General features: G+C 40.0%; 1 protein-coding gene across 5 annotated transcripts in view; it reads left to right on the forward strand.

Annotated features, from left to right (window-relative positions):
* LOC108246794 (protein FAM184A) overlaps positions 1–18,250 on the forward strand; it is a 49,250-nt gene that overhangs the window by 1,914 nt on the left and 29,086 nt on the right. For 3 of the 5 annotated variants that reach the window (XM_025010156.2, XM_037973854.1, XM_037973856.1), the window contains exons 2-10: positions 7,599–7,676; positions 9,495–9,656; positions 9,801–9,899; positions 12,125–12,331; positions 12,796–12,969; positions 13,744–13,905; positions 14,353–14,488; positions 15,843–16,024; positions 16,113–16,298. In XM_025010156.2, the coding sequence (XP_024865924.1) occupies positions 7,599–7,676; positions 9,495–9,656; positions 9,801–9,899; positions 12,125–12,331; positions 12,796–12,969; positions 13,744–13,905; positions 14,353–14,488; positions 15,843–16,024; positions 16,113–16,298 (1,386 nt within the window). Of the gene's footprint in view, positions 1–7,598; positions 7,677–9,494; positions 9,661–9,800; positions 9,900–12,124; positions 12,332–12,795; positions 12,970–13,743; positions 13,906–14,352; positions 14,489–15,842; positions 16,025–16,112; positions 16,299–18,250 lie in introns of those variants that run through there. The other 2 variants (XM_025010158.2, XM_037973855.1) reach the window with 2 other exon arrangements.

Raw genomic sequence — 18,250 nt, forward strand, 5'->3', positions numbered from 1 at the left:
TTTTTTTTTTTTTTTTTGAGTGTGTTTCATGTGTTGTACTCCCAAGACAGCAGAGAACATCTCCTTTTCATCCAGATGTCTTTGCTTTTTAAAAATTGAAGGTGTTTTGGCAGATTTGTGCATTTGTCTTCAGGCTACAGCTGTCAGTTCAGTCGTTTCCCTCAATCCGACCCGTTACCTTTAATGGATAGATGTTACGGGATCAGATGGTTGCTTTTCTGGTCTAAATTACAGCACAAACTGCAGCCATTCTGCTTTTGTGTATAATCCATGCACGGCTCACTTCAGTAATTGTCATGCAGTTTTGATTTTCAGTCCGAGCAGGAAAGCAGGATATTTTCCGGCAGAAGCGAACGACGGTCCCTTTGGTGTTTTTGGACATCTCCAAAAATCGCACGGGAAGACATCCAGCATTGCTTTGTAACAGCGCTAAAACCTTTTAAAGTAACAGGGGCTTTGCAGGCTTATCTGGTAGCAAAAAATAAATTTTGGAACTAATAACAAAGGATAGTTGGCACATTTGTCTTGTTTCAGACTCCTTCCAGCAGATTTGATCAACTTCTCAACTCAGAAACTTGGAAACAAAACTTGCTCTCAGTAAATATAAGAGATCAGAACATTAAAAAAATTAAATTTAAGAATCATTTCAGCATAATTTGTTTCTGAAAAGTTAACATACTGAGTTGTAGCCCAGATCTGTGCTCATTTAAATGTATTGTAGAAGATGGCACAGAGTAAAGGAACTTAGGTTTCGTTGTTCATTTCCTTATTGTAGCAATGGTTCTTAGCAAGAAATCTTATAGTGATGGAAAGTCAGTTTATTTGCTCTTAAATGGAGCCACATTTGTTAAGAAAATGCATTTGTTGGTTGAGCAGCAGAATTGAGCTTGCGCCCATGAAAAACATGTCAAATCTTCTCAGGCGCCTGATTGTCAGCAGCTGTGGCAATCCCAGACCTCCACAGTCTGGGTTCGAACTCTATTCTTCAACATGACAACGCTCACATCCGTAAAGCAGAGTTGTTGTTTTTTTAGAATACCACCGGACTTTAGAATGACCTGCCTGCGGTCCTGACCTCAACCCCCCAGAACGCCTGTAGGATCGGCCTGGTGGTGCTGTTTCTTCCAAAGTGACCAACACAACCACAATGGCTGACTTCAAACTAATGCTGGTTGAAGAATGGGACGCCATCCCTCAGCAGTGTGTGACCAAGCTGGGGAGCAGGAGGAGGTGTCAGGCTGTTGTGTCTGCGTATGGTTGTTCCACATGCTACTGAGGCCTGTGTTTGTCAAATAAATAAATTGTTAAATTGTCAACATAAGCTGTTTGGCACGTTGTTCAACCCACAAACTCAGCTCTGCTGCTCAACCCGCAAGTGCAATTTCTAACAAATGTGGCTCCATTTAAGGGGAAATAAAAAGACTTTCCAACGGTATAAGAAGCAATTTCCTTAACTTTTGTGAAAAATTTACCTACATTGAAGGAAGTCAAACCAGCTGCTACTGAAATATTTTGCCAGAGAAATAAAAAATAAAACCTGCAGGTAAAAAATTTTGCAGCAAATATTAGCATTGAATTTCTTGGTCTTTTTCAGGTCAATCTGTAATATCACGTAAATGCTGTTTGGCTATTATTATATTTTTCTGTCAAAGATGCTCCAGGTGCCCTTGTTTTTGTTGTTGCTCGCGTGTTTCTCTGGTCATGATGGATTGTGAGCGCGTTTGCTGCTGAATGTCCTTGAAGTATATAGGAGCGGTGGGTGAAATGACAGATGGAAGGTGTGTTTAAAGGAGGATGAGATAAACCTACAGCGTGTACTTCCCCCTCATTAGCAGCACAGACCACACCTCGTGGTGCACCCGGCGCTGGAAAACGGACCAACAGCTCAAATGTTGAGGGATCCCACTGAGTCAGGCTTTTATTAGTCCTTTTAATTACTGATTACGACAGTAATCTTCTGAAAAAGCAACAGATTTATGTTCGAGCCGCATGCTGCAGTTGTTCTTTTCAGACCATAGCAGTTCTTTTTGTCAATAGCGATTGACTTTGACCTCAGAAACATCCCCTCCCTGGTGTGCTATTGTCATTTTTCCCATGGTCGCTCATTTCTCACGCACAGAGTAGCTCTGGATTTGACACATGGAGGATGGAAGGACTCGTAGTGTAACAGAGCTTTTAGTGAAAATGAGTGACTGTCTTTGTTGGCTGTTTCAGGTTGAGTCAAATCATATTTACAAGGAGCGCAGCTAGACTAAGAGAATATGATATTTAAGGAGGTTTTAGGGTTTGATTAATTTATAAATGAAATTATTGAAGAATGAAACATTGTTTTGTAATGGCTGTGTGATCCATGATGGCTATGATACAGTAATTCTGGCAGTTACATCATTGTGTATACATAAAAAAGGTTGTATTTCTTAATTTCACAAACTTTGAGTCAAACTGGTGACATGTTCAGCCTATATAGAAAAAAATAATTTTTGTTTGAATAACCCCCAGCTTTTAGGTAATTTTCATAAAATCCCATAATTCCCATGTAAGGTTTCCAATTTGGAATATTTTTTAAATTCCCCAGTTTAACTTCCCATGGTAGGTTTATGGAAACTTCCCGCCCCTTTGCCACTCTGTTTGTCGTACTTCTACAACTCAACACAATTCAAGATGGCCACCACAGCTTATTGACCTCAGCCAACGCTAACTCATTCACATTTACAGACATTGAGCTAAATTCGGTGTGGTAGTAGCTGAGAGTCATCCTGACTTGTTCTCCGAGCGTTAACAGATCTCAGAATATCGCACAAGATCGTGCATCAAGTCATGTAACGACACCGAGCTAAATTTACAGCCACATGCATCCGTTCTGCTCGGTTCATTCGATGAGCCAAACTGAAATATTCAGAAAGTTTTAAAGCGTAAAATAAAAAACAAGAGTCGGCTCTTCTTCCTGAAGCCCCCCGTGGAGCAGGGAACGTGCTCGGTGCAGATTACAGATGTCTTCCAGTTGTTTTGTGCCGGTGTGTGTCTGCTGTAGCTGCAGGCTGTTGTGTTGCCTTTGGCGTCGTTTTGGTTCGGTGCATCAGATTTTTAAAAGTTCCTCTGAAACCACCAGCTAAGAGAAAACATTTGTCTTTTTTTTTTTTTCTTTTTTTTTACATTTTAAAAGCTGTTACAGCCGCTCAGCTTCAGGTGTTTCTTTCGTTTTAAGGGGAGAACAAAACTCACGTGTGAGGCAAAGACTGTATCCTCGTGGGGATGACAGACGCCTGCAAATACTGAATCTGATCGAACCTAAAGATCTGTCGTGTTTATCTTTTTGATTTCTGGAAAAGGCTCAGCTGCTTATTGTTTGCTGCTTCTGTGAGCGTTGATCGGCGTGTCGGGTCCACCTGGCTGCTTGGCAGCTGCCCACAAAGTCTGGGAAATCAGATTTGGTTCCAGTTCGGTGGAAGTGACACATTTCCCACCGCATTTGCATTTTTACACATTATAAACAGCTGCAGGAATAGGAAAGTAGTTCAGAGCATCATTGTTGTCAGATTTGGGCATCAGCTGAGTAAATATTTGAATCAGAAGATAATAAAACCGCTCGCCTGCAAGGTATAAAGATGGCAATGAACTTCAGAGCAATCACTCAGCAGGTCTCATAGCTGTCTGTTTAGATTTAGTTGACTGTTTTGGTCTTGTGAGACGTGTTAGCCCTCGTAGTATGTGTCGCTAATGACTCTCAGCTACTACCGCACCACATTTTGGCTAAAAATCTGTAAAAAGTTACAGCCAATCCTTTGTTTTTACTAAGTTGCTTAGCTGTGATGGCCGTGTTGAGTTAGATTGACTCCAAAAGACAATTCAGCAAAACTGCAACTTCACACTAAAACTGGTAAAACTCGATGCTAGGAGCTAAAATTAGCAAAACAGCAAGATGTAGAAAAACCACTATGAAAAGGTAAACGCACTGAAATTGTATCTAAACGCTAAAACTAGCAAAGCTGTGGCTGAACTCTAAGATTAGCAAGAGTAGGTACAAGCTAAAACTAGCAAGACTGCAGCTAAAAGGAGCTATAACGGCACTGCCTGCAAACCCCCCCCCCCCCCCCCTTGGGGTCATGGGATGTAATAATTCACTGCAGCCAGGGGAGGCGCCTCTCCCCCCTTTTGCTAGTATGATTACTAAAAACAGTAAATATTTGCACCAAACAGGCAGAAAATGTTTGACAGCTTTTCTAAATAATTAGCTGTTGATCGTTTTCTTTGTTGGTCTGTAACGCTGTTTAACGGCATTGAAAGTTTTCATCTCTGCGGGATTTAATTGCAACCGAAACCCGGTTATTAGACAAGTGCACCGCGCAAGATTATTTTTGGAAAGCCAGCTTCACCCTAAATAGTAATGCGAGGTATCTTCTCTCCCCAGAGAGGGTGAAACAAAGTAAGAGGAGCGAGGAGGGGAGATAAAGAACATAAAGGAGAAGGGGGGGAGGGGAGATAAAAGGATGAAGGCACGAGGAGACTGAAGAGACGAGAGATGAAAGCAGCAGGCACATCAGCGTCATTAAAATAATCATGTATAATTGAAGGAACATTTCCATGGCTGACTCCACGTTCGCGCTCAGAGAATAGAAGTCTAAAATCTGCCTCCTTTAGTTCCTTCACTGCTAGATGAGCTCCAATAGAAACATCGTCCAGTGATTGTCACAGGGAAAACAAAATGAACAGATCTGTCTTTGAATCGCACGTGTTAAGCTTTAAAAGTCAGTTTTTATTGGCAGGATTTATCCATTTAAGGCTTCTGTTCCCATTAGCTTTGAAAGAAGGCTTTCCTTCAGGCTCCAGGGACTTGATCTAACTCATGGCAGCGTAAACGCTGAAACAAAACGCTTGTTTTTTGTACTAATTCCTCTTTACAACAAATAAAACTGGCTCTGCGACTCACAGGTCAAAAAACCTCATTATTATTATTATATCCTTTAGTGAAAAGGATAATCCTTCATGCGGGTCAGTCTCTAAAGCTCAATCTATAAAAGTTTATATGAATGTCTCTCTATAAACCTTTAAGCTTACGTCAGATTTTCATTACTTAGCATTTTGGCAGAAATATTACAATATTCCTGCTGGATGTGCTACAGCTAGCTGCTTTATTTTAAGGTTAAGCAAAAAGGGTAAAGTTTTCCACCGGTCAGGTGTGTTTAAGTGTTCAGCTACTTGTGGCCAAGGGAATCCAAAGTCACTGATTTAGGATTATTTTGGTTTTAAACAAGACATTTCTCTTTTTTTTGACAAGAAATATAGCAGGTCTGTGCTACCAGCTGTGGGCTGATGTTAGGAGCTGCAGGCAGCTGAGGACATGTGGTTAATGTGGAACACGGCGCCCTTATTGTGACAGCACACAGTATTATAAAGAAAGTTGGACCCTGCAGGATAATGTCCCGAAACAACTTGTGTTCCTGACGTAAGCCTGGAGGAGGAAAGGCGTCCCCACAGTTTAGTTAGGGATCCTAACTGGACGAAACTCTCTGCCCAGATTTTTATATTTGTGTGATGAAGTTGCTTACAATAAGATGGACTATCTTTTCATTTGTCATTTTTGATTATGATAAGATTTGAAATTGTTAAACAAACAGATCACCTGACCAAACTCAGGACAGGAAGTTAGCTGAAAGCAGACTATCAGGCTGCGTTACTGTGGGTCTAGGTGTGGATCAGAACCGGGTATTTGTTCACGTCCAGAGAGGTTTCTGTGTTTGTGAGACAGCAGAGTAAACCCTGAGCGCTGAATGGCTCTGTTGAAATTTGCAGAAGAAGCTGAAGCTGAGCTGTAAAAGTTCAAATGTGCAGAACGGAGGCTAAAATGATCAGAAGACAATCTGAAAACTACAAAAAGCAGAACAGTAGCTAAAGGCAGCAAGAGAGTACCTAGTAGCAAAGCCAGCAAAAGAGGAGCTAGTAGCTAAAGGCAACAAAAGAGGAGCTTATAGCAACAGAACAGTAGCCAAAAACTGATAGCAGCAAAACAAGCTAAAAGCAAAAAAACAATAGAGTATCTAAAAGCTAAAAACAGTACAGTGCTAGCTAAAATCTAAAAGCAACAGAACAGCTAGAAGCTATAGAACAGTAGTTAAAATCAGCTAAACAAATGTTAAAACTTGCAAAACTGTAGCTAAAATTAGCTAAAATAACAAGTTGTTTGCTTGTTAAAAGAAAGTTTTCTAAATGTATTTCAATGGGATTTTTTTAATGAACTAAAGCATTTTTAAAAGTAAAAAATTACAAATGTCAAAAGTCTTAGGACCCATTTCCTGAATGAGACGAAGATTTTGAAATGGTTTACAAAACATGCTGAAGACGTTATAAACAGAAAAAATCATGACTCAGCGTTCACACAATTTAAAAACTCCTTGAAAGGGGAAATTAAATTGGCTAAAACAAAGAGCAAAATATTGTCCTTTAATTAAAAATGAATAAGTAAGGCTATTTGTGATGGATTCGAATGCTGATGTATTTATCCAGTTGCCCAATTTTACTGTAAAACCCCAACTCACAAGATCTGAACTATCCTGTTAAGTGTTCAGGTTAGATTAGAAACCAGGTTAGTTAGTTTGAACTGATCTGAGTTACTGATTCGAAGTGTGTAACCTGCTTACTTTATGTAAAACACTATAAATACATATATTTTTGTAAATGAGTCTTGTAAAGATTAGAAGTTGCACACGGAGTGACTGTAGTTTAATGTTTCAGGTGGATGTTCCAAAAAGCCAAATCCCCGCAGTGATTGTTTCTCTGGTATCGATCCCAGTTAAATGTCTGGAAGTCATAAATAAACAACCGTGACTTTATTCTCCACGCAGGAGAATTATTATACAAAACAACCTCTCCCGGTTCGTGTTGTACGTATATTTCTAATCTTTTTCTGTTTTTTTTTTTTTTTTTTTGGCTCACCCTTAAGTGGAACAAATGTTTGAACTGCTGGTTCTGACGGCAGCAGGTCCAACCGTGACTGAACGTTAGCTGCTCACCGGGGGCTTCAATTTGCTGGAGCTTAAGCTTTTTAAAGCTCCTGCATATCATTTACCTCCAGCACTCATAAAAACCTGCTTATATTCCTGGGCGGGAGCGCGAGCATGACTGACAGGATGTTATTCACTTACGCTGTGTGTGGCGTGTGTGTGTGAGGGGGTGAGGTGTAACAGCGAGAAGAGAGATATCCTGTATTCCTATATGAGGCTCATTGTAGGATAGAAGAAAAAACGTATTAGATTTACGATGAAATTTAAGAAAAGGTTTTCATCTTTGTGTTTTATGCTATACTAGCTAACCTGTTCATACATATTGGGCAGGAAGTCTATCTTTTTTTAATTTCCAGATAGACAGGAAAGAAAATTTTTCTGCATCTGCTGTAAATTCAAAGTTTTTGTCCGCATTTAATCAAAGTGGGGAACATATTTCTCCCCTGATGTTATTGGTATTGATTTTTGTAGCACTTCCAATGCAGAGCCGATCTCTTTTTCTCTCTCTCTCCTCCTCTGTAGAACTATTGATTTTATATTGAAACTGTTAAAAAGAGCTTTCTTTCCCGTCTCCATTCTGTCATCTCCTTCTGTCTTCAGGTAATTTATGCTCTCAACACCAAGAATGATGAGCATGAAGAGGAAATCGAGTCTCTGAATGAAGCCCACGAGGATGAGGTACTGACACCACAAAGCACCAGAAACTGTGATCACTAAAGAAGTGATTTGGATAAGGTCACTGCTTGCGTTAACGCAACTTAAAAATATGCTACGTGGGTTGTGAGGTTTACTTCTCGGACGTTAAGGGTTTTAGTGCAACTCCGTGCGCTGCAGCACAGGGTCAGAGTCAGTTCAGTGGCAAAGAGTGAATTTGGTGTCAAAGCTGACCCGTCAGAACTGCTAAGATGCAGCTTATTTGGGTCATATTTCAAAGGGGAGTTGCTCCAGCGTGTACACATTTGTGATGCTGTTTCTCTGAACATTTATTGTTTTGCAGCAAAATTAAAACACTGTCAATGAAAATGATTTTTCACCAACGTGTCCAACAGTTTCCAATGTCACGCTGTGCCCTTTCAGCTAAATTTTCAGTCAGATAAAAGCTGCTGCTACACATGCCGTACAGTCGTTCAGCTTTGGATTTTTATCTATTAGTTTTTGGATTGGTGTTTTTGTTATCCTAGTGAAAGCAGCATTTCTTGGAGGGATGCGTGATCTGTTAGCGCTCAGAGGAGGTGTTGGGGGTGACTCTCAGCTGCTACCACACCAAATATTAGCTTCATAAGTGTAAAATTGGCTAACTTATAGCCATTTTTGTGTTTGCTAAGGCCCGTTAGCTGTGGTAACCATCTTTAATCAAGTTAATGGGTTGTACTTTCTGAGAGTTTTATTAAAATCCATCTGTTTTAATGAAGTGTGCTGTACAACGCATGACTCCAAAGCTTCCTATAAACCAGAAATCATCGGTCTTTTACTCATTTTATGCACTTCACTGCATTTAGAACAAGGGTGGGGTTCCTCAGAACAAGTTTCTTGATTAAATAAGTTAAAAAAGACACAAAAGAAACCTTTTAAAGGTGTGTGTTTATTTCACACAATCCCTGTTCAATAATTCTGTTATTAAATGGCTGTTTTTCATGTGACTAGTTTGGCAAATCTGTAACCATATTTAACCATTGCTCTTTTTTTATTCTTGGACATGAGGTAGAGGAGGCGAGCATGTTGCTCTCATTTAGAAAATAAATGTATACGACTGAATTATTTGCTAATATCTGGCCTGATTAATGAATAATCTTTAACTCGGGGTGGTAGGTTAAGCCAATCTTTTACCGCCCAATGGCAAAGAAAGCCTCAGTTGGCTTTTAATTTCCACTCCTGATATAGAAATGCATGAATTCATCTTGTTTCCCTGCACATTAACTCAGCTACCTTCTGTGTTTCTGAGGTTCTCTGGTTCTCAGACTGTAACTTGTGTACAAACATTGACAGAGCCCGATGAATCATCTTACTGCTCATTACCTCACAGAAATCTTGTTCAAACATCACAAGATTGCTGCTGAGGAGTTCTGCACAAAGTTGCACAGTGGCTGCAAGGAGATCGGTTTCTTCACTCATCTATTTGTTTATTTTTTTTGGATATTTTCCCGAGAAAAGCTTTAAAAAAAAGATGGAATAGTGAGTTAAATTAATTCGTCCTTCTGTCAAGGTGCTACATTTTCAAAGAGAGACCTGTCTTCCCTGCCAGTATTTCTTGGAGGTGTTGTTTCGGTGCCCAGTTGAATTTATTTGTCACATTTTAATACTAAGCACCGTATTGAGTTATCTGTTTATGTGTAATATTGTAGCTGACAGTGTCTATTTATTGTTGTTAAAGTTACCAAACCGTGAGCTGAATTCTGCTGCCAAATGATTTCTGCTGCGTCTAAAACGTTTGCTACCCCCCCCTCCTCTCTCTCTCTCTCTCTCTCTCTCTCCTCTCTCTCTCTCTCTCTCTCTCAGGTCCAACACATAGTGACAGAAACCAGAGACAAAATCATGCAGTACAAGAGCAAAATGGCGGATGAGGCAGACCTGAGGCGGCGGCTGGCCAGTTTGGAAGAATCTGTCGAACTGCATGAGCACATGAAGAGACAGGTCATTCGCTGCTGCCGGGCTCTATCTGTTGGTTGGGTTCACTAAGCCTTTGCATTCCGAACGTTCAATTAATGCATTCATTATTTCTCGTTTTGCCACAGTATTATTGCAACGAAGTGGTAAGCACTTTAAAATCCAGTTATAAAGAAGGTGTTGTTCTGTTGCTGTCAGGCTTTGGCCGAATTCGAGATGTACAGACAGAGGATGGAAGACTCACAGCTCTGCACCGAGGCCCAGCACACACAGAGAGTTGTTTCCATGAGCAGAGAGGTAAGAAAAAATACAAATCAAACACTGCTTAGAAGGGAAACCCAGCCCTGCTGTGGAGCTGCGTGCTTTTAAATTATTCTCACACCATTTTATTCATTCACAACTGACTCAGTGCTGCTTAAGTCGAAAAGGGCCAAACACAAAGTGCATTTTTCATTTATCATGGCCCCAGTAATAAATGTAATACTCATTGTTACATAAATTATAGCCCTCAGTGTCAAACACCTGTTATTTGTCACTGAATACCTCTTTATTAGAGAAAAAGAGAAAGTTTGACGATTTAGAAGCAAGATTTCTCAAGATTTTTGCACAGTACTATATATGTTTTACCTTCAAAAGTCCTAATATGTCATTGCATAATGCTAAATGGAATATTTTGAATATTAATTAAAGGTAGAAAGCAGATTAAGTGTCTCAAAAGCAATCACTGCATATCATCAAATTTGTTGATTTGCTGCCTGATTCTACCTTTTCATCTCTCCTAAAACTGAATTCAGCCTTATTTTTTTGGCAAATTAAAGAAATAAAGAAGAAGCTTGTAGACTGTTTATAAAATGCTTGGTAGATGAGTTGAAAGTTTTTCTAAATGTACTTTTTTTCTAATGTACTTAAAGAACTATAAAGCAAAGGTAAGTGTTATGAGCACCGATTGGAAGAACCTTTACAAGGTTACAAAATAATTTTTATCTGATCTAAAAAAAACATACCATGTATCTTTTGTGTCATTACCTCAAGTGAAATTATATCTGAATTATATTAACTGAAGCTGACTTAGCTGCTTATTTTCACTTATAATCTACAACCTCAATTCCCAAAAAAGTTGTGTTGTTAACTGTTAAATGAGTGCTTTTTATCTTACAACTTTATTTAATTCATTTAGGATTAAAACCAAAAAAACTGCCCAGCAAACCTTACTTGCGTTACAATTAGCCAAGTAATTTAAACAGAATTTAAACAAGATTCAATTTCGAATTTAAATAATTTAGACTGAATATTGGGCAGCTTAAATAACGGTGACATAACTGTCCACTCTGAGCCAAATAGCTATAAATAGAAAAGGCTTTTTCATTCCCTGCACACACCTTCCCCAAAATTGCAAAAGTGGAAAAGCCCTTCTTACCTTTCTGTTTCTGACACCCCTGGACCTTTGGTGACACAGGATGGAGTGGATCAGCCTCCAGCCAAGCCGGATGTTGGTCACCAAGTTGAAGAAGGATTTAAACTTTCGAGTTAAACAAACAGGACTCAAGGATGACAGCTGTATCAAGAATTAAGAAAAATTAGAACGACTGCTTAGAGACAGCTAGCAATGATTGATAGCTGGACATCCTTTCAAACCGAATCTCTAATCGAATAATGTACCACTAATGGACATGTGGTTAACTTCAAATATAATCCTTTTATTGTCACAGCACACAATAGTTTGGTCTGTTAATTGTCTTATAAATTAGACTGTTGACAAGTGCATATTAACCATGGCTAAAACTAAAATGAAGTTGACAATATTCTGCATAAAAAACAAATAAACTACCATTAATGGACTCCAATGGCTGATGGTTGTTCGTCCAATCGCCCAACCTTAACTAATACTTACTGTATGTATTATTCTGATATTGTTCTTAGGGTGGCTAAATAGGTAAACTTACAAGAAACAACTCTTCCTTCATAGTTGAAGGTGACATTCTGGCTCTGAAGAGGTCCACACTGGAACATTGTGACCTTAATTTTTGCCTCGGTATGTCTCAATTATTACCAGGCCTCGTCTTTCAGAGACACTGACATTATTAAGAATATTACTTGAACCTAAAGATATTTCTGCAATTACTAAGGCTTCTATATATTTATTTATTTTGTTCTTTGTTTTTTTTTTTCCTCGTTCACTCATGTAAGTTCGTCAACCAACACTCGTTCAGGTTGATGAGTTTAAATGAGTAAGTGTGCTGTCTTCACAAAACATTACATCACATGCTTTATTTTTACATAATTTTTATACAGTTTCAAATCTTCTGATGAAACAGGAAACTTGGTTGTTGCTAAGAGAAGTTGCAAGTTTTTTTTTATGGGCCAAAACAAATTACATGTATGTGATAATGAAATAATAGAAGTTTATGGAATCAAATACAGGGTTTAACTTGTCAGTTTGAGAGTGGGTTCGCAAAAACGAAACAAACAAACAAACAAAAAACAGCCCAAAGAGAACAGATGATGTTTCGTGGTTTCAATAGGTGGAAGAGATGCGTCGGGATTTTGAAGAGAAGCTGCGGTCGTTCAGCCAGGCTCAGGCCCAGTTTGAGGCAGATAAACGGCGAGCGCTGGACGAGCTGAGGGCCACTCACCGGCAGGAGGTGGACGAGCTCCGCAACAACCAGCAGAACCACAGCGCCACCTCCGCTGAAGACCAGGAGAAACTGGCAGAGCTTCATAGACAAGAGGTGGGCTACGAGCATGAGAAACAGGGCGGTAGATTAGTCGTTAGGAGACACATTTTGGATCCATTTGGCTTTTTGAGGAAAGGTCATATAGAAAGTTTCTCAGTGGGTAATATCTTTTTTGGAGGGCTTTTAATGAAAATGATAAAAGTGAACTTGTTTTGTTGGTGCTGTTGGTTTATGAGCTTAATAAAAACCCAAATTATTAATCTTATAGTCACCTTTTTTGCATGTCATCCCCTTATTTTAATTCCATTTTTTTCTTAAAACAACTATTACCCATCAAAAGTAAAACATGTTTCAAAGACTAACCTAAAATATAAAATTAATCATAAAATAGCACACAGGCACAGAATAGTTAAAGATAATAGTTTATTTAAAACAATCCTCTGAATGTGTTATGGCAGCGTTGAGTCATGGAAACTCCAATGTACAAGCCTGGATCCTGTTTATCCATCTCTGCGCAGGTGGAGTCACTGATGGAGAGGGTGGAGGAGCTCACGAAGGATAAGGTCCGTCTGGTGGAGGAGTACGAGGCCAAGCTGGCCAAGGCTCAGGAGTACTATGAGAGGGAACTGGAGGCCATGAGGAGAACTCATCAGCTCACCACTGAGAACCTGCTGGCCTGGAAGAGGACCGAAGTAAGAACGCCTCGCTGTAAAATATTAGAGGTCAAGAATTACTTGAAGGAATTCAAGGAGAGTTTCAAACTAACATCGACCTATAATTAGAAGGAGCAGAGTTATGTCTATTTGGGTCAAACCATGTAAGCAACATTATGCGCAGCTGCTTCCATGACAAATTTGATCTCAATATCTGTAAAACTAATCAAGTTATTGTCAAATTTGCATTCACTAAGGTTGACTAGCTGTAGTAGCCATCAAGAATTGGGTTAAGTCCAACAGTTAACGGTTAATAATAATAATAACGTATTTCACTAACAAACAAAGTTTAAGCCAAAAGGTTTAAAAACAGATCTCATGTGATCAGTTAGTGCTTGCAGTATATTTTGAGTATGACTCTCAGCTACTACAACAACAAATTTTAGCTCAACATCTGTCAAACTGACGGAGTTATTGCCATTTTTGTATTTAAGATGGCTTGAATAGAGTTGACTCAAAAACATAATTGGTTGTAGATGTATATCCATTATTTAGTTTAAGAGGTTTATTAAAATCTGCCCAGTGGTATATTAGATACGTTATGAGACATACACAGATGTTGGCAGAAACATCTTCATCCTTCTGCCTTTGTCAGCAGGGAAGAAAGAGTTACCCTGCAGCAACAAATATCAGTGGGCTGTTCTACAGCTTTATTGTCCAAATGGTGCAAAACACCAGGTTCTTTATGGTTGATTTGTCACTGCAGTCACAGTCTGCTAAGGTCTTCTGTAATGCGTTCCTGCTCCTGTTAAGGTGGAGCTCCGGAAGGAGTTCCAGGCCCAGGAAGCAGCGCTGCAGCGTTCGCTATCCAAGCTGAGGAGCGAGCTTCAGAAAGCTCAGGAGGAGGCCCGCGAGAATCGAGACAAGACCAACAGACTGCAGACATCACTGGCCAATGCTGAGGGAACCATTAAGGTCTTATTACAGCTGGGTGCATGGATGGATGAGTGGATGAACACATAGACATAAATGTATAATACTTTTTCTAAATCACCAAATAACTACAACTTAGATTTGTTGGGAATGACATGAAAATAGTTTTATTTTTAGTGTTTTTGTGGCTTTTATTTTTTGCTGTTTTATTTCAAAATGTCCTTAAAACAGCACAAATGGAAGATGAATCTTTTTTTTTTAGTTCAGGTTGGGTAGAAAGTGGGTTAAATTGAATGAAAAACAGTTGCTGAGGAAACAAAAAAGATAAAAGTAAAAGCCTCAGGGTAAGATCTGTTTTCAAGAGTTTCAGAGTAGTGGGGAAAGGTAATGTAGCTATGACAGAACTCCAGGAAGATCTGCAGAAGAGAAAATATTAAAATACAGAATGTAGAACCAGGAACATGTGTGTTGTGTGTGTTTCTGTTACAGAACCTGCACAAGCAGCTGGAGGAAGCCATCCAGGACGGAGAGATCTGGGTGATGCAGCTGAAGGACACCGAGTATGAACTCGAGAGCAGCAGGGAACGAGTTCAGCAGCAGGCCACGGAAATCCTCCACAAAGCCAGTAAGTTGTGTCTCTGGAGGTTCTTTGCGCTGACACGTCTTGTTACACGTTTCTCAGAATGCCCTTTAAGTGGAAACAACGTGCTATAACAGAAGTAAAGGTTTGGTCAGCTCAGAACAGACACACAAGCTCAAAGAGAGACTGATCCTTCCATTCACCCGTCCATTTTCTGCCACTGAGGTTGGGTCGCAGAGGCAACGTGTCCAGGAGGAAAACTCAGACATCCTCAGTGACACTCTTCCAGCTCTTCTGGGGGGATCCCAAGGCGTTCCAAGACCAGACAGAATATATGATCCTTCCTGTGAGTTCTGGGTCTCCTCTCTGTGCCTGGAAGACCTCCAGAGGGAGATGCCCAGGAAGTGTTTTAATCAGATGCCTGAACAACTTCAGCTGACTCCTTTCGCTTGTTTTTGGGATCTCATTCTTTCAGTCATGATCCATGTCTCATGACCATAGGTGAGGGTTGGAATGTAGACGGATCAGTCAGTCAGGAGATTTGTCTTTTGTTTTAGCTCCTTCAGTACGACAAATCAAAGCATCTCCAAGCTACCATCTCCAAATTGAAGCTTGTTACATACTCTGCAGAAACTGAGTTAATTGGTTGTTTACTCAAAGTGGCATGCACAAGACCAAAGCTCCTTCTGGCCAGGACATTTCACACTTCACTAGAAACTCAAGTGCAGAATCTTCCATGCCAACGGAAATGTGCACTAACCCACTTTGAAGTTTCTGACCAATCACGCAATAGTTGTCGGACACCGCACGAGAAAAAAAGTTCTCCCCAGATCATGTGTCGAGAACAAGCTGCACGGGGGAGAGAGAACAGGTTTTTCTCTGTTCTTGCAGAAAAAGGAGCTAACTCTAATTCCAACTGCGAACCGCCCCAGTGCACGCTGAAGGTCATGGCCCGAAGACTCCAACAGAACCACATCACCCGCAAAAAGCAGAGACGAGACCCTGAGGTTTCCAAACCAGACACCCTCCTCTCCGCGACTGCATCTTGAGATCCAGTTAAAGACCATCAGAAATGGGATCAGAGACTAGGGACAGACCGGGAAAGGGCTCAACTTTGTACCGAGGATGTGGACGCAGCTTCTGCTTTGGTTTATGGAGACGAGATGGCTCTTCCAGTTGACCTTGCTGGACACCAAACTTTACATATTATTTGACTGAAGCCAGACACAATACAGGATACTTCTATGAAACTAGGAACATCATCTGAACAAGTTATTGTCCCTTATTTTAGTAGAAATGAATGCCATCCCACATAGAGACCAGTAGATTGTTAGGGAACTCCTTCAGCTCATGAGGCAACTGTTTGACTCGCTGCTGATTTGGGCTGGACTGTTTCCAGGTCAGATCGGCTCCCTGCAGGCCACTCAGATGGCCCACGAGGCGACCATCAGGAACCTGGACCAGGAGCAGAGTCGCCTCAAGGAGAAGATCAGCAGGCTGGAGGAGGAGAGGGAGGCTCTGCTCAACCAAAGCCAGGCTGCCAACGAACAGCACAAACAACAAGTGCTCAAGCTGGAGCAGGTAACGCTTCACTCCTCTGCAGCAGCGTGGGAGGTGCTCAAGTTCAAGTGTCAACACTTCTTCTTCTTCTTCTTGCTCTTTGCCTCAGTCTCTACGTGAAGAGCACCAGGGCTATGAGAAGGAGCTCTCCAGACTGAGGGCCCACTACGAGGAGGAGACGCTTCGCTTTAAGGAGGCACAGGTCAGAGCGCTGGAGGAGTTGGAGGAAAAGCACCACGCCATGAGGGAGGAGGCCCAGCAGGAGAAAGAAGAAGAGAAGAAACTCCTCATTACTGTAAGTCCAAATTAGGATTCTGTCAGTTTATAGTTGCATTTGTGAAGCGTTGAAGTGCAAAAAGTGGTGGAGAAAAAAGGCATTTATAGTAGATGTGATTATTTTGTCAAACTACTGTTCATGATGGACTTGACCAAATATGAGCTATTTCACTGAACAAAGTCTAAATTTTAACAGTAAACAGGGAAATGATACGTCCTACTTGCCTAAAATACATTGAGATGCCTACAAGATAACACGCTCACATTCAAATACTCATGTTTTCATAACACAAGCACAACTTTTATGTCGTACGTAGAAGTGTTTTGACATTCAATAACCAGTTTTTAGTTTTTTTTCCCCAAGTACATTTTCACAAATCCTGCCTGTTCCTTTTCGTCACTGAAATATAGAAAAATAAATCTTTGTAAAAAAAATCAAAATAAAAACCTAAGATTATTATTATTGCTCCTCCTCAAATACCTAAACCCCTGCAGTTAGCCTTATTGATTATATTTGTTTTTAAATGTTTGTTTTATTAAATAATAATCCTTCCAAGAAGTCTCGAATTTGTCATTAAGGTAAAAATTATAGTCAGAGCTGCTAAATGTGTAAAATAAGTGCTTTAAAACTAACAAAATACTTTGTGACTTCATGAATGTTTAGAGACTAAACAATAAAAATCAGTTTGGGAGAAAAAGTAGCTAGAAAAATGTAGTGAGAGCTGAATGACTGCTGAAGTTTGTTGAAGAGGCTGAAACTGAGCTAAAATGATAAGAACACAGGCTAAAAGAAGCAGAATGGTAGCTAAAAGCTCCGAAGATCACAACAGTAGCTAAAAGCTGAAGCTGTCAAAATAGTGGCAGTACTAGCAAAAAGCTAAAATTAGAAATTTTGCTTCTAAATTCAACAAAACAGTAGCTAAAAACTAAAATTAGCAAAACGCAAGCTGAAAACTAAATGAAGCATTAAAAAACAAAACAAAAATAGAGCCAGTAGCTGAAGCAGATGATAAAGAAAACAATGTTTTGAAAGAATTGAAGACATCTTAATGTGTAAAAAAGGTAAATGAAAAGACCATCTATTGTTTGAAAAGTACAAAAGGAACAAATACCAAAGTCGAAGCACACTGTTCCCAATCGGGCCTAATGTTTTAATATTTGAATGGTTAAAATGACACAAAAAATGATATAGTCTGATTCCAAACTATAAACAGAAGCAACTATTAACAGGAAAACAGTAGTGTGAATGCAGACTCACACTATTTTTGTTTTAAACGCCGTGGATTTGTCAGAAGCATAAGCAGTGAAATTTTCTCTCTAGTAAGCTGTTAAATAAATATATCTGTAGAAAATGAGCAGCCCTCTCAGTTGTCTGCACACATTTAATTGGCTTGCTGAGACTTGAAAACCTTCCTCTCTGCCTCTCGTTTCCTGCTGCGTCTTTAACTCCGTCATCAGTTCTGTCTTTCTTCTCCAGTTTGTCGTCCCCCCCCACCTGCACTTTCTTCCTCCCCTCTGCCTTATAGTTTGAAGTGGCTACGTGAAAGAAATACAAACGTCCTCGCAGTCAAAGGAGCAGCGACAGCTGATTGCTTTACTCAGGTTAAATTCGTTTAACCTAAACCGTTTACCATCACAGCGTTCGTTCGCTGGCAGTGTTTCTTCAAAGCAGCGACGTGGATTCAGCTTCTTTCCTGCTGCTCAGTCTGATTCTTTCAGCTGATAAAAATGCCCGCCTATGTTTTGGTCGGTTGCTGCACATCATACATCTCCTGCCTTTTGTAATTCCAAAACCTTTCCCTCTTTTACCACAAACATGATAACCATCAGAAAGATGGTTTCTCTGGTTTTTAACTTTGACTGAATAATTACCTAACCATTCTTTCAGTCTCTGCTTCAGATTTTATGATTTATGAGACCACTGGGATGCAAATGAAAGGTTTTTAGATAAGGACTGTGAAGCTTTGAGTT

This window comes from Kryptolebias marmoratus, linkage group LG23 (assembly GCF_001649575.2).
Source record: "Kryptolebias marmoratus isolate JLee-2015 linkage group LG23, ASM164957v2, whole genome shotgun sequence".
NCBI classification, from domain to species: domain Eukaryota; kingdom Metazoa; phylum Chordata; class Actinopteri; order Cyprinodontiformes; family Rivulidae; genus Kryptolebias; species Kryptolebias marmoratus.